Source organism: Sus scrofa, chromosome 4, assembly GCF_054392235.1.
Source record: "Sus scrofa isolate SSC_HxYL_T2T_F1_AM1 chromosome 4, Sscrofa_HxYL_maternal_Yorkshire_Landrace_v2.0, whole genome shotgun sequence".
Classification (NCBI taxonomy): Eukaryota; Metazoa; Chordata; class Mammalia; order Artiodactyla; family Suidae; genus Sus; species Sus scrofa.
The window spans coordinates 55,800,683-55,815,693 of NC_139386.1; the positions used below are offsets into that span (position 1 = coordinate 55,800,683).

General features: G+C 39.7%; 3 protein-coding genes across 9 annotated transcripts in view; 1 reads left to right on the plus strand and 2 right to left on the minus strand.

Annotated features, from left to right (window-relative positions):
- CA13 (carbonic anhydrase 13) overlaps positions 1-2,322 on the minus strand; it is a 61,114-nt gene extending 58,792 nt beyond the window's left edge. Inside the window, exon 1 of one of the 3 annotated variants that reach the window (XM_013996643.3) lies at positions 2,263-2,322. The gene's annotated coding sequence lies outside the window, so the exon portion shown is untranslated. Of the gene's footprint in view, positions 1-2,016; positions 2,202-2,262 lie in introns of those variants that run through there. The other 2 variants (XM_085021164.1, XM_085021165.1) reach the window with 2 other exon arrangements.
- A 140-nt stretch (positions 2,323-2,462) lies between these two features.
- On the plus strand, positions 2,463-14,335 carry RBIS (ribosomal biogenesis factor). 4 transcript variants are annotated; one of them, XM_085021166.1, is made up of 4 exons: positions 2,463-2,975; positions 5,896-6,012; positions 11,310-11,426; positions 11,692-14,335. In XM_085021166.1, the coding sequence occupies exons 1-4, from the start codon at positions 2,961-2,963 to the stop codon at positions 11,761-11,763; spliced, it is 321 nt and encodes a 106-aa protein (XP_084877292.1). In that variant the 5' UTR covers positions 2,463-2,960; the 3' UTR covers positions 11,764-14,335. The 4 variants fall into 4 exon arrangements, with proteins under 4 accessions (XP_084877292.1, XP_005663054.2, XP_084877293.1 ...); XM_005662997.4 differs by having other exon boundaries at positions 2,463-2,905; XM_085021167.1 differs by having other exon boundaries at positions 2,463-2,729.
- Positions 11,805-15,011, minus strand: part of E2F5 (E2F transcription factor 5) — a 39,779-nt gene continuing 36,572 nt past the window's right edge. Inside the window, exons 7-8 of one of the 2 annotated variants that reach the window (XM_085021161.1) lie at positions 13,558-13,602; positions 11,805-12,566 (exon numbers count right to left, since the gene is read on the minus strand). In XM_085021161.1, the coding sequence (XP_084877287.1) occupies positions 12,457-12,566; positions 13,558-13,602 (155 nt within the window). In that variant the 3' untranslated portion in view covers positions 11,805-12,456. Of the gene's footprint in view, positions 12,567-13,557; positions 13,606-15,011 lie in introns of both variants that reach the window. The other variant, XM_085021160.1, reaches the window with a different exon arrangement.

A 15,011-nucleotide genomic window follows, 5' to 3' on the forward strand; every position in this document is an offset into this window, starting at 1 on the left:
ATGAGCCAGAAAGACAAAGACAAATACCATATGATATCACTTATAACTGGAATCTAATATCCAGCACAGATGAACATCTCCTCAGAAAAGAAAATCATGGACTTGGAGAAGAGACTTGTGGCTGCCTGATGGGAGGGGGAGGGAGTGGGAGGGATCAGGAGCTTGGGCTTATCAGACACAACTTAGAATAGATTTACAAGGAGATCCTGCTGAATAGCATTGAGAACTTTGTCTAGATACTCATGTTGCAACAGAAGAAAGGGTGGGGGGAAAAATGTAATTGTAATGTATACATGTAAGGATAACCTGACCCCCTTGCTGTACAGTGGGAAAATAAAAAAATTAAATTAAATTAAATTAAATTAAAAATTAAAAAAATCAAAATAAAATAAACCTTGCCTGGTTATCAAGGCCCTTCATTAGCTCATCTTACCAGCCTCATTTTCAACAGTATCTTCACACCCAGACTTCTCTATTCATACAGGTCTACCTCCACTCCTACAAGGACAGCAAGTCCATTTCTGGGTTTACAGCTTGCTTATGCCATGCTTTATTTCTACAAGGCCTTTTCAGATTTTTTCCCCTAAAACCAACACTCTGTATTTTCCATTAGCTCAGGTTGGAAAACCTTCAGAAAAGGACTAATTTTATTAGCTCAACCAGGACCATTTAATGGGAGAAGAGTGGTTCCCCAGAAAGGAATGCTGAGCAGATAATGAATGTTCTCTGAATGGCCATCTACATGGGAAAGGGAGGCCCAGAGAAATGAAGTAACATTTCCACAACACACTGTTGGTTGTTGACAGAAGTAAAAAAAAAAATTCATGCCTCCTCACTCATATCTCATATAATGTCACTGCTCTTGCCTGTACAACCATGTTATTTCCTAGTGTGTATTTCTATCTCAACTATTCAAGATTAAAGCTAGGTCCATAAGTTTTCATAGACACTATAATGTCATTCCATTGCAACTATTTGTCTTCTGCATATATATCAACAACTTCACATTCACGGAATCATAATACATGCTTTATTTGCTTCAGTATTTGTGGATAACTCTAGCCTTGTGAAAGAATCTAATGCTTTTCGGTCGCTTTGGTGTTGTTTTGGTCCTGCCCCCATGCATTAGGGGCATTTTATACCAGAACTTTAAGGTGTTTTTAAAAATCAGTCTTTAGGAAAAAATACAAAATTTTAATAAAAATACATTGACAAGTAATTATTCCTCATTCCTTAATGTATTCCCTAACTTTTTGTGATTGATATAAATAAAATGATTTACTGTAAAAGTGGCTCATCGGTCTACAAGCAGGCGACTGACTTGGCGGGAAGAGGACTTAACCGAGGGCTAGACCACATGGATTTTGGTTTGGCTTTGTCAGTTACTAGCTGTGTGGATACCCGAAAATGGCTTAGACGCTGAGCCTTAGTATTCTCACTTGCAAAAGGAGAGTGGTATTCTGGCCTTATTTTGATACTATGAGCAAAACTCAAGCACGTTACAAAAGTGATATAAAAATGTCAGGAGTTCCAGTTGTGGCTCAGGGGGCTAAGAACCTGACATAGTCTCCAGGAGGATGGGGGTTCCATCCCTGGCCTTGATCATTGGGTTAAGGATCCCGCAGTTGCCACAAGCTGCAGAGTAGATCGCAGATGCACCTAAGGCTGGAGCTGTAGCTCTGATTTGACCCCTAGCATGGGAACTTCCATATGCCGCGGGTGCGGCCTTAAAAGACCAAATATATATATATATATACACACATATCTTTTTAAAGCAAGAAAACTTCAGTGAGAAAAGTATTTCAACTTTTTGCTCTTTACAGACTCTCCGTTTGGAGATTGTAGCTCTAGATCCCAATCAAGCCCTGGGCGCCACCCAGAGGTGCGCAGCGCCACCTCCTGGGAGGGTGGGCAGAACCAGCTAGCAGTAAACCGCTAAGGACAGACTACCAGGGTTATGGTCTTATAGTCTCCGTGGGTCGGAAGACTCAGACACCCTGGGTGGTTTCTATTTACCCACTCGGAGAATTCGACGCTTGGTTCCAGCCGAGTAGAGGTCCTCAGCTCAGCACAAGGCAAGTGATGTTAATGGGTCAGGACTTCCCATGGCGGGTGGAACTCGCTCTACCCGCGAGGCTTTGGGACATTCAAGAGAGAATGCTCCGCGGCAGGGTTGGCTCTGTGGGCGGGACTACGTAAGGGGGGTGGGAACCAGCTGGTGGGCGGAACCACGCCTACTGCGGGGTTTCGCTCCAAGCTTACCAGGTGGCGGGGCTTCGCTCCGGGTATGGGCTGAGCTTGGAGAGTTGTACTCCGGTCGGTGGGTGGGGCTAGGTCGGTGGGTGGGGCTTATCTCCGCGTAAGGATGATCTCAGGGCCCCGGATTCCGCTCTGTGGGCGGGGCGTTGCCCGGTGGGCGGAACTACGACCGCTATGAGGACTTTTGACTGGTTCCCTCCCCCGGAACTTCCAGGATGCGGGCGCAGGCAGTTGGCGTCACTTGGAGCTTGAGCAGCCGCACGAGGCTTTCGGAAGTCTGGTGAGAGTTTAATAAAGAAATTTTCCAGCGGGCTGGCAGGAGGTTTCCGGGTGTTAGGACAGGATTGGCTTGGCTGCTGTGATTTGGTCGCTTGGTTCTGCCGCTGGATGGCTCAGGCAGCCCTTCTGGGCCAGGCCTACAGGCCCAGACCTGAATCCCCGTGCCTGCTGGGCCTTCGGCCCATGGCAGGGTACTAGTTTTTGGTTGTCTGGTTGTTTTCTCTGTTTTTTTTTTTTTGTCTTAGCGCTTCACCTGCAGCATATGGAAGTTCCCAGGCTAGGCGCTGAAACTGAAGCTGCAACTGCTGGCCTACACCACAGCAATAGGGGATCCGAGCTACACCTGCAACCTACGCCACAGCTCAAGGCAAGACTGGATCCTTAACCCACGGAGCAGGGCCAGGGATTGAACTCGTGTCCTCATGGATAGTAGTCGGGTGGGTTGTGGCTGAGCCACAGGGGGTTTTTCTCATGTCATCATTTTCTAAGTGGTTGTCAGAGAAAATCTCAAATCTCACCAAATAGGCTATCACCTTCTCCAGGAAATTTCCTCCAGTCACCAACTCTACTAGATCTTTCCCTCTTGTGATCCTACTTGTATTCTGCTGGTAACAGCACCTTCCATTATGTTTTTTGTGTTTGTGTATATTTCACATGTAGTATTATCAGTTCTGACCACACTTGGCTAGTAGTATTAAAGAATACTAGGTGAGTGGTTGGATCTTGGATACTTATCGGAAGGATTTTGGATTATTTAATTTGGGGATGATTTATTATGTGTATTTTATGCTTCTTTAATGATCATGTGTTTTCTACTCAGTTCACTTTTTTTTTTTTAATTAGAATGCTGTGGGGGTTCAAAAGCACTATTGGGGTTGCTGTCTCTGTTAAATAGTTTCCTGAGGCTGACCATTGAAGGAGAGTATACATTTCAGTCAATAGAGAGGATGTGAGCAAAAGAAAGAAAGGGAGAACATGCAAAGTGTTTTCAAAGAATAATTAGTGCACTAGGCCAGGTGGATATAGAGAAGGAGCAGGGGATACCTTTGACAGATTTATGCTAGAGCCAGGACAAAGCATATTGCTTCTTGTGGTTTGGAAGAACCATTGGAGGATTTTATTTTATTTTATTTTATTTTTTGGCCTCCCAGAGGCATATGGAGTTCCCAGGCCAGGGATCAGATCCAAGTCGCAGTTGCCACCTAAGCTGCAGCTGCCACAACACCAAATCCTTAACTCTCTATGCTGGATTGGGGATAGAACCTTCATCCCCAGGCTTGGTTCAGATCTGATCTCAAGAAGCCTCAGATCCCATTGTGCAACAGTGGGAACTCCCTTTGGAGGATTTTAATACTGGGATGGTTCATTTCCTACCACTATGCAATATAGACTTAAATGCATATGGCTTAAGCCAGGAGTTAACAATCTTTCTGAAAAGGACCAAAAAGTAAATCTTTCAGGCTCTGCAGTCCACAGTTGTAGCAGGAAAGCTGCCCCTACAATATGTAATCCAATGGACATAGCTGTGTTCTAATAAAACTTCATTTACTAAAGTGGGTACCTGACCTGATTTGGTCCATGGGTATAGTTTGTCCCAAGACATAGTCTAACCAAATAGACCTAGGGACTAAAGCAGTAACCCAGCCCTGAACGAGGCAGTACTAAATCATATTTTTGTATTGCATTTTCATTTGTATATGAGAGGCTGTGTCACATAGTGAGAGCCCTCGATCTAGTCTGCCTAGATTTGAATCTTGGCATTCCTTGATTACTAACAGTGTAACAATGGCCAAATTAATTTTTCTTTGTATCAGTTTTTTTTTTTTAATGTAAAATGAAGGTAAAGCAGTACCTCCTACAAAGTGGTATTGTTAGGAGTAAACTAGTTAAAGCACATAAAATGTTAGGATAGTGCTTGTGTATGTAGTAAAAGCTCAATTAATCTTTTTTTTTTTTTTTTTTTAGCTATTTCTTGGGCCGCTCCCGTGGCATATGGAGCTTCCCAGGCTAGGGGTCGAATCGGAGCTGTAGCTGCAGGCCTACGCCAGAGCCACAGCAATGCAGGATCCAAGCCGCGTCTGCAGCCTACACCACAGCTCATGGCAACTCCAGATTGTTATCCCACTGAGCAAGGGCAGGGATCGCACCCGCAACCTCATGGTTCCTAGTCGGATTCGTTAACCACGGCGCCACGACGGGAACTCCAGTAAATCTTAACTATTAAAATTATTTAAATTGTTCTTTTCATGCATTAAGAATAGATTTGAGATGTTTCTGAGAAAGAATTTAAAGGCTTAGTTGTGTGTTTAGCTACAGGACAGAGAATATCTAAAGTTTTGAGAGTTCCCATCGTGGCTCAGTGGAAATGAACCTGACTAGCATCCATGAGGACACAGGTTCGATCCCTGGCCCCCTCAGCGGTTTAAGGATCTGGCATTGCCATGAACTGTGGTGTAGGTTGCAGATACGCCTCGGATCTGATGGTGCTGTGGCTGTGGCGTAGGCCAGTGGCTATAGCTCTGATTTGATCCCTAGCCTGGGAACTTCCATATGCTGCAGATGTGGCCCTAAAAAGACAAAAAATAAATTTTTAACGCATAAGCCTTTCACATAAATGTGGTATGGAAATCATGAAAGTAATTTAAAGGAATGGGTCGGAAGTGCAATATTTAGGATTGATTTTCGAGGAGGTACACACGGGAGCAAAAACGGTGCAAGTGAAAAGGAATGAAAGAAACAGGAGTCAGCCCTAGAGTATGAAAGGAACCAGAGTGGAATAGCAGTATGTAGGCTGGCAGAAGGATGGGTGGTGATTAGCATGGTCAGATGCTGCGAGGGCTGACAAAAAAACTGTTAAATGTTGATAATATTAATTAATGAGGAGTTCCTGTTGTGGCACAACAGGATTGGTGGCATCTCCGGAACTCTGGAACAAATATTCAATCCCTGGCCAGCATAGCGGGTTAAGGATCTGGCGTTCCCACAGCTTTGGCATAGGTTGAAATTGTGGTTCAGATCTGATACCCAGGAACTCCATATGCCATGGGGCAGCCAAAAAAGAAAAAAAAAATTATTAATTAATCCCACCAGCAGAAATTAATGCAAAATTAATGCGGAGCCTCTTCAGATACTAAAGATTCAGAAAAGAATTAGGTACGCACCCTGCACTCAAATGGAAAAATCTTGTAGGGGCAAAACACATGGAGATAGTTTTAATGCAAGAAGCAATTTTAAAAATAATTAGGAGTAAGATGGAATTTCTTAGATTTAATTGGTACTTTTACTTAAGAAACTTAAATCGAGTACAGTTCATAAATATGGGTAACTTAATTGAGCTCTTTTTCTTTTCTTTCCTAGACAATGGCCAAAAACAAACTAAGAGGGCAGAAATCCAGGAATGTATTCCACATAGCCAACCAAAAAAGTTTTAAGGTTAAAAATAAAGCAAAACCAGTTACCACTAATCTTAAGAAGGTGAGTATCAATTAAGCACTCTGATTTTCTTGTTTACAGGTAAAGTATAATAATAAAGCTACTGAAATCCTGAATGCTAATATTTAAAACAGGTTCTTAGCCTTTCCTACAAAGGCAAGATGATTTTAAACATTTATGTAAAAAAAAAAAAAGAAAAGAAAAATAACCTCCCTTTCTTGATCTGAATGTTCTCAAAGAAAATAGCATTTTAATGGCAGGTGTGTGAGGGTCCCAAGTAACAGTTTTAACAGCTTTCTCAGAGCATAGAAATCATAAAAAAAAAGTGGTATGGAAAAGTTATCTCTGAACTCAAATTTATTTAAGAAGCTCTTAACAGAGCCAGGACATGGAATATCCGTCAGCATCCATTCTTTTTCTCCTCAATAATTCTTATTTCTCTAACAATGTCTAGAACTCAAACAAAAACCTGTAAGTATCTTATAAATAGAAGAAAAAATAATTTGTTTGTTAAAATGCAAAATTTGACAAGAAAAGAGTTGCTTTATCTTCTTTATTTCAAAATATTTGGGAAATGGGAAATTCCTTCATCAAGTAGAGTCTTCAAGAAAATGATTTCAAGCTGAAGTAGTAAGGACTTAGTAATTATCATAATAATACATGGAAATGTAGTTTTTAACCTTGAATATTCATGAACTGGCTGAATTAAGCTTTTTGGTTGAGCAGTTTCATGACTTTGGAAATAAGGCTGGATTATATGATGGGAGTTTGGGGGTGACAATTTTAGATAGAATTGTCTTCAAGGTTGACACTGAAGCCAAAACCTGAGTGATAAGGAACAAGTGATGCAATCCGCTAGGAAGTGCTCTTCTAGGCTGTGAGAATAGCGAATGCAAAGGCTGCAAGCTGGGGAAGAGCTTGCTATATTTGAGGAAGATTATTTTGTTTAGATGGGAAGTCCTAGAACCTTTATGGATGCTAATGTAAAAGATCTGTGGGTAGGCAGCCTGGTTGGCGAAAGTATCAAATAATTTTCTTAGCAAGTAGCCCAACTCTCTAGGGGGAGGTTGTAAGATTGTCAGGCACGATAAATGGTAAATTGAAGTTGGGGGACATGAATTTGGAGTAAAGCCAGTCAGCCAGTTATGATTTAATACAGCTTCAGTTTTAAGCTCAGAAAAGGCTGATAGTTGATTTCCACCAAGTGCTAAGCAAGTTTGATCCATGGAAAAAAAGAAGAAAAGTTAGGAAGATGTAAAGATGTCATTGATGAGTGTCCTGGAATCTGTGCAGGTTAAAGGTAAAGGGGAGGATATGAACGTGTGAAAAGTAATGAACTTGGGGGAGAAGGATTCAGTGAGATTTAAGAATTGTTAATAGAATATTTTCTCAGGCTAGTCTCCCAAAGCAACAGAAATAAGAGCAAAAATAAACAAGTGGGACCTAATCAAACTGGCAAGCTTTTGCACAGCGAAGGAAACCAAAAAGAAAACAAAAAGACAATTTACAGAATGGGAAAAAATAGTTTCAGATGATGCAACTGACAAGGGCTTCATCTCTAGAATATACAAGCAACGTATACAACTCAACAGCAAAAAACGCCAACAACCCAGTTGAAAAATGGGCAAAAGACCTGAATAGACATTTTTCCAAGGAAGATGTGCAGATGGCCAACAAGCACATGAAAAAAATGCTCAACATCACTGATTATTAGAGAAATGCAAATAAAACTATCACGAGATACCACCTCACACCAATCAGAATGGGCATCATTAATAAATCCACAAATAACAAATGCTGGAGGGGGTATGGAGAAAAGGAAACCCTCCTGCTCTGTTGGTGGGGATCTAAGCTGGTACAACCAATATGGAGACAGTATGGAAATACCTTAGAAATCTATACATAGAACTACCATAAGACCCAGCAATCCCACTCTTGGGCATATATCCAGACACATGCCCTTGGAGTTCCTGTCATGGCTCAGTGGTTAACAAATCAGACTGGGAACCATGAGATTGCACGTTCGATCCCTGGCCTTGCTTAGTGGGTTAAGGACCCAGCATTGCCGTGAGCTGTGGTATCGGTCGCAGACGCAGCTTGGATCCTGCATTGCTGTGGCTGTGTGGCTGGCGACTACAGCTCCCATTGGACCCCTAGCCTGGGAACCTCCATATGCCTCAGGTGCGGCCCTAAAAAGATCAAAATAAATAAATAAATAAAAAAGACACATGCCCTTAACACCATACACACAAATAAACTCAGAATGGATTAAAGACCTAGATATAAGACCAGATACTATAAAACTCTTAGAGGAAAACATAGGCCAAACACTTTCCAACATAAACAACAGCAACATCTTTTCAGATCCACCTCTTAGAGTGATGTCAGTAAAAACAAAAACAAATGGGAGTTAATCAAACTTAAAAGTTTCTGCACGGCAAAGGAAACCCTAAACAAAACGAAAAGAAAAGACAACCCACAGAATGAGAGAAAATATTTGCAAATGAGTCAACTGACAAGGGATTAATCTCCAAAATTTAGAAACACCTCCTACTGCTCAATACCAAAAAAACAAACAACCCCATCAAAAAATGGGCAGAAGATCTACACAGACAATTGTCCAAAGAAGACATACAGATGGCCAAAAACATGAAAAGATGTTCAACATCACTCATTATTAGAAAAATGCAAATCAAAACCACTGTGAGATACCACCTTACACCAGCCAGAATGGCCATCAGCCAAAAGTCTACAAACAATAAGTGCTGGAGAGGGTGTGGAGAAAAAGGAACTCTATTACACTGTTGGTGGGATTGTAAATTGGTGCAACCACTGTGGAAAACAGTATGGAGATTCCTCATAAAACTAAAAATAGAACTACCATTTGATCCAGCAATTTGACTCCTGGGTATCCATCCAGAGAAAACCATGACTCGAAAAGACACATGTACTCTGATGTTCATTGCATCACTATTTTCAATAGCCAATACATGGAAACAACCTAAATGTCCATCTACAGAGGAGTGGATCAAGAAGATGTGGTACATATATACAATGGAATATTCCTCAGCCATTAAAGGGAAGGAGATACCAGCATTCTTAGCAACATGGATGGACCTAGAAATTATCATGCTAAGTGAAGTCAGTCAGACAATGAGACACCAACATCAAATGCTATCACTGACATGTGGAGTCTCATAAAAGGACACAATGAACTTCTTTGCAGAACAGCTGCTGACTCACAGACTTTGAAAAACTTATGATTTTCAAAGGAGACAGTTCGGGGGGTGGGGGGATGTGCTGGGGTTGTGGGATGTGCTGGATTGTGTTGATCATTGTACAACTATAAATTTAATAAATTCATTGAGTAATAAAAAAAAAGACACATGCACCCACATATTCATTTCAGCTCTATTCACAATAGCCAAGACAGGGAAACAACCCAAATGTCCATCGACAGATGATTGGATTAGGAAGATGTGGTATATATACATGATGGAATACTACTCAGCCATAAAAAAGAATGAAATAAGGCCATTTGCAGCAACATGGATGGAACTAGAGACTCTCATCCTGAGTAAGTAAGTCAGAAAGAGACAGACAAATACCGTATGATATCACTTATATCTGGAATCTAATATATGGCACAAATGAACCTTTCCACAGAAAAGGAAACCATGGATTTGGAGAATAGACTTGTGGTTGCCAAAGGGGAAGGGGAGGGAGTGGGATGGTTGGGAAGCTTGGGGTTAATAGATGCAAACTATTGCCTTTGGAATGGATTAGCAATGAGATCCTGCTGTGTAAGCACTGGGAACTATGTCCAGTCACTTATGATGGAACATGATAATGTGTGAAAATAGAATGTGTACATGTATGTGTAACTGTGTCACCATGCTGTACAGTAGAAAAAAATTGTATTGGGGAAATAACTATTAAAAAAATTAGAATAATTACAAAAAAAAAGAATTGTTAATAAACTAAGTGAACTAGAAGGACAGGAGGTGGTAATGACTTGGCCTAAGGTAATGCATGCGAGTGATGGCATGGTATGTAATATAAAAGATCCCTGGAGGACCAAACCTGAAGAGATGAAGAGGCAATAGGATTAGGTTATTGTTGAAGCCATGAAACAGTGATGCCAGGCATGAGCGGGGTCAGTGAGCCAGAGTTTGAGATCTTTTATGAAGATCTTTCTTTCTTCAAGTAATCATGGTGTTGGTAGGTAACAGTGAGGGAAGGAATGTCAGAAAGTCCTGATACATAAGGTATAAAGGAGCTGAGCTTTGAAGGAAAAATGATTGGGGAGCAGCAGTAAAGAACAAGAATACCGGAGTTCCCTTCATGCCTCAGCGGTTAAGGAACCCGACTAGGATCCATGAGGATGTGGGTTCGATCCCTGGCTTCGCCCAGTAGGTTAAGAATCTGGTATTGCTATGAGCTGTGGTGTAGGTTGAAGACACGGCTCGGATCTGGCATTGCTGTGGCTGTGATATAGGTTGGCGGCTGCAGTTCCAATTTGACCCCTAGCCTGGGAACCTCCATATGCTGCAGGTGTGGTCCTAAAAAGCAAAAAAAAAAAGAAAAAAGAAGGACTAAGAATACCACCCCCAGAGTTCCTGCCATGGCTCAGGGGAAACAAATCTTATTAGCATCCATGAGGATTCAGGTTCGATCCCTGGCCTTGCTCAGTGGGTCAAGGATCCAGTGTTTCCATGAGCTGTGGTGTAGGTCACAAACATGACTCAGATCCTGCATTACTGTGGTGTAGGCCAGCTCAGATTTGACCCCTAGCCTGGAACCTGCATATGCCTTGGAAGTGGCCCTAAAAAGACAAAAAAAAAAAAAAAAAAAAAAATAGCAACCCCACCATTTAGATCTGAGCAAGGAGGGCTGCAGGGGCCATTGTCTTCAGTTGAGTGCCATCAAGGAAGAATTCAGAGACTGTTGAAAGTACACCTATAAAAATTTTGCACAGGTATATGGGTATATGGAATGATTGGCCAATGGGGACCTGCTGTATAGCATAAAGAACTCTACCCAATGTTCTGTGCTAATCTATGTGGGAAAAGAATCTGAGAGAGAATGATGTATATAAATATATAACTGAATCACTTTGTTGTACAACAAAAATTATCACAACCTCATAAATCAACTATACCTTAATAAAACTTTAAAAAATAAAGACTACAAGAATTTTAGTGTGAATTGTCCCTACAAATTGGAAGAGTTGATAAGAGTTTTTAGATTTGGGGGGTTAGCAAGATTAAAGTAATTTTGCATATATTTTATCCTTAACAGAAGATCATGCATTAATGCTCTTTTTTTTTTTTTTTAAGATAAACATTGTGAATGAAGAAAAAGTTAACAGACTGAATAAAGCTTTTCTGGATATACAAAAGGAACTTGCACATTTCTCAAAAGGCCTTTCCCTTGAACCTCTGCAGAAACAGCTGGTGAGTAGAAATCATTTCCTTTTGTTATGGCTAATAAATTAAACGTCAAATTTTCAAAGCCTGAATGTTGAATATAATTTTTAGTACTTAGCTCTGTAGTATGCATAGCATATTCAGACTCTAAAACACTTGAGTCTAAATATGAGAATTTATTGTTCTACTTCCAAAAATATGACTGGAAGAAATCAAATAGGATAATAGATTATATGTCATTCTTGTTTGCTACTGTTATCTAAATTTTTAAATACAAATTTTCTCTCTCCAGAGTCCTCAGCAGTGTCCTGAGAAAGAACCAGTTAATGTTGATGAAGCTACAAGATTAATGGCTCAGTTGTAATACACTGGCGATGCATCAAATTCCCCCAAAAGACCAATAAATTAAATGTTTTATACAATTTTATTTTAAAAAATCTTGTTAATGTACAGGCATTGGCACATTTTAAAAACAAACTACATAAACAGATCTTTCCTATAATCTAGGAAAGTGGAATGTCAGAAGTCAACAAAATGTGATAAACTTAAAGTGCTAAAACAGAAGGCACTTCACAAAATCTGTTCACTGAAACAGTTAATATCTCCTAGTTTACACCCTTCACTTTATAAGTGGCAGTGAATGTCTGTTTGTTTGAACTGGAGGAGACGCAGAATAGGGACAGTCTCGTGGCAGTAAAACTCTAAGACAAATGTGATGAGCCCTTGGGCAACATTTTTGTTTTTGATAACCTTAACTTTCCTCTGGTATGAGGGGAAAACAGAAGGATTCAGAACTGGAAGAAAAGTTGAAACTCCAGAATGTAACTACTTGAGGGAAGGGGGTTAGTGGATATGAAGTCACTTTTCCCCTGAAGCAATCAGAGCCCTTTGTTTTTATGAAGTTTTGTGAAGTATAAAAGAAAGTATTAGGGGAAGAACAGTTCAGAATCAGTGAACTAAAAGTTGTTACATTCATTATTTTAAATACTTAGGTTATTAAGAAGTCTAAAATGTTACACAGTTAGAGGTAGATAACAGTCCCGAGTTTCCATGGAATCTAATAATTTAGTATCTGGACATCAAACAGATCACAAACTCCTTCATTATCATCTAAATTAAAGTTGTAGTCATCCGCTGGGGTCGGAGAAAGCCGTAAGAGCGGAAACACTGCAAGCAAAAGAGAAATTCAGTGTTAAAAATGGTTTCTACATAAAGATAATGATGTCTAACATAAAATAGGATCAAATCAATCCAAATTATGTTTCTCACATTATACAGGAATTTTTAAAAAATATACAATAGGATATATATAATGATCAAATTAATGACTTGTATTTTGTGTATATTTTAAAAAATTCTTGTTTAAAGACATTTCATGCATGGATTATCGGTGTTTGAGAATTAGAGGTTAAAATTTTTATTGGTTGAACTTGTCACTAAAATTCATGATTCAGAAACCGGTCAAAGCATTTTCTCTAATCTGCTAAATAAACTATCACTTGGAAAACAGAAAGGAACTAGACATAGATTAATAAATATGCAGAAATTCTCTGCTTTTACAGAAGTTTGATCAATCTCTTGGTTACTGTACCATTTGCTAATTTAACAGCTGCCATTTCCAAGGTCTCGGCTGTACATGTTTGTTGGAATCAGGACTCTGAATCCAAGAACTTATAGAAAGGTGAGGCCCAAAGAGTAATTGTTAAAGTAACTACAGTACTGTAGCTAGTTGATCTTTAAGAATTCTTTCAGATTAGATGATGACATGGCTCATGTCAGTAATAATGACTTCACATTAGTGCTTGAAATTAGCCGAGGTAGGAGTATTTTTTCCAGTGGGCTGTTGACTTAGATATATTGTTTTAGTCTTGAATTCTTCATGCATAAAAAAGGCTAGTGTGCCAACAGTTTAGAAGTTTATTCAGTAAAGGTGATAAGTACCTCCTTATGAATTCTTTTTCCTCAAAATGCAGGCAAAGAAAATTTCTGAAGGATGCTTACTATAAAGTTTTAAGGAAGAATTTTCATGAGTCATCTTAGTACATTATGCAGCTAAAATATATAGGTTCTTCATTTTTTTTTAAGTCATGTGTCACTCATAAATTCTAGTAAAGCATTACTGATGTTTAAAGTAGTTATTAAAATTTTAACTACTTACCATCAGAAGACATTAATTCATCAATGATATCTCCACTAATAGATCCTGCTGGAAACAGAAGTGTGATAGTGTTGTTACATTTCTATTTACATATTTTAACAGAGAAGAGGCAGTTATATTTAAACAGCCTATATTTAAGCACAGTATATATTAAATACAGTTATGTTTAAACATCAGCAGCTTGGTTAACAGTACAAAATTAAAGTAGAACTCTATGGAAACATAGCATTTTCATGATACCTACTCTGTACTTGGCATTACTTTTAAACTTCTGAACTCAAGATGCAGACCAAAAGACTCATCATTGTTCTTCCAAAGCTGGCTCCTCAGTGTTGTAGTCAGTGGTTACCGAAATCACCCAACCTTAAAACGTGAATATTAACTTCATCTTCAGATCTTACACGTCAGATATGACTTGTGATATTGCCTAAACAATATTTCTCAAATCTGTTCCTTATTTCTTTTTCCAATCCCATTGTCATCACCCTATTTTAGCCTCAGTGTGCTCTCACAGTTGCATAACTGCAAACATCTAATCTTCTGTCTCCATTGCCTCTGATCTCTTCTACCCAGGCTAAAAGATTCTCCTTCCTATCATGTTACCTCTGTGCTCACCAAAGTACAATCCTAAACATCCACTTCCTGGTTTTATTAATTAAAGTCTTAAACTCAGTCTGATATTCAAGGCCCTTTCTAGTCTGGTTCCAAATTACTTTCTTTACTGTTTCCAAATACAAAAGCATGTACAGAAATAAAATGCTCAAAAGTTTTTTTTTAATGCTTTGTGGAAGCCACTGTACTAATTGTGTCTAAGTTAGACCATATACAGCTTGTCTACTTTATTCATCCCAATTAGATTACAGTTAAAAGTATAAGGTTTTGAAGGATGATTATTTTGTGCATCTCTATGGCCTATGGCATAGAAATATTTATAGAGAAAGGATATTGGCAACAAGAAGCTGAAAAATACTGTGTCCAGTTAGATTTTTCTTCTTTCCCTTTTGTTTGGCTGCAAAGGGCCTTGGCTTGATGTGGGATCTCAGTTCACAGGCCAGGAATCGAACCTGAGCTACAGCAGTGAAAGTGCTGAGTCCTAGCCAATAGACCACCAAGGAACTCCCTTGGTCTCACTCTTAACTATTTTGAACTCCCAGAGTAGGCCACATCCCAAAGATAAAAATAAACAAATTGGATGACATACAATATGTTGGGGGTTTTTTTTTGCCTGCTTTTTAGGGCCACACACATGGCATATAGAGGTTCCCAGACTAGAGGTCCAGTCAGAGCTACAGCTGCCAGCCTATGCCACAGCTGCAGCAACATCAGATCCAAGCCGCGTCTGTGACATATACCACAGCTCAATGGCAACACCAGATCCTTAACCCACTGAGTGAGGCCAGGGATCAAACCTGCAACCTCATTGGATTCGTTTCTGCTGCGCCATGACAGGAACT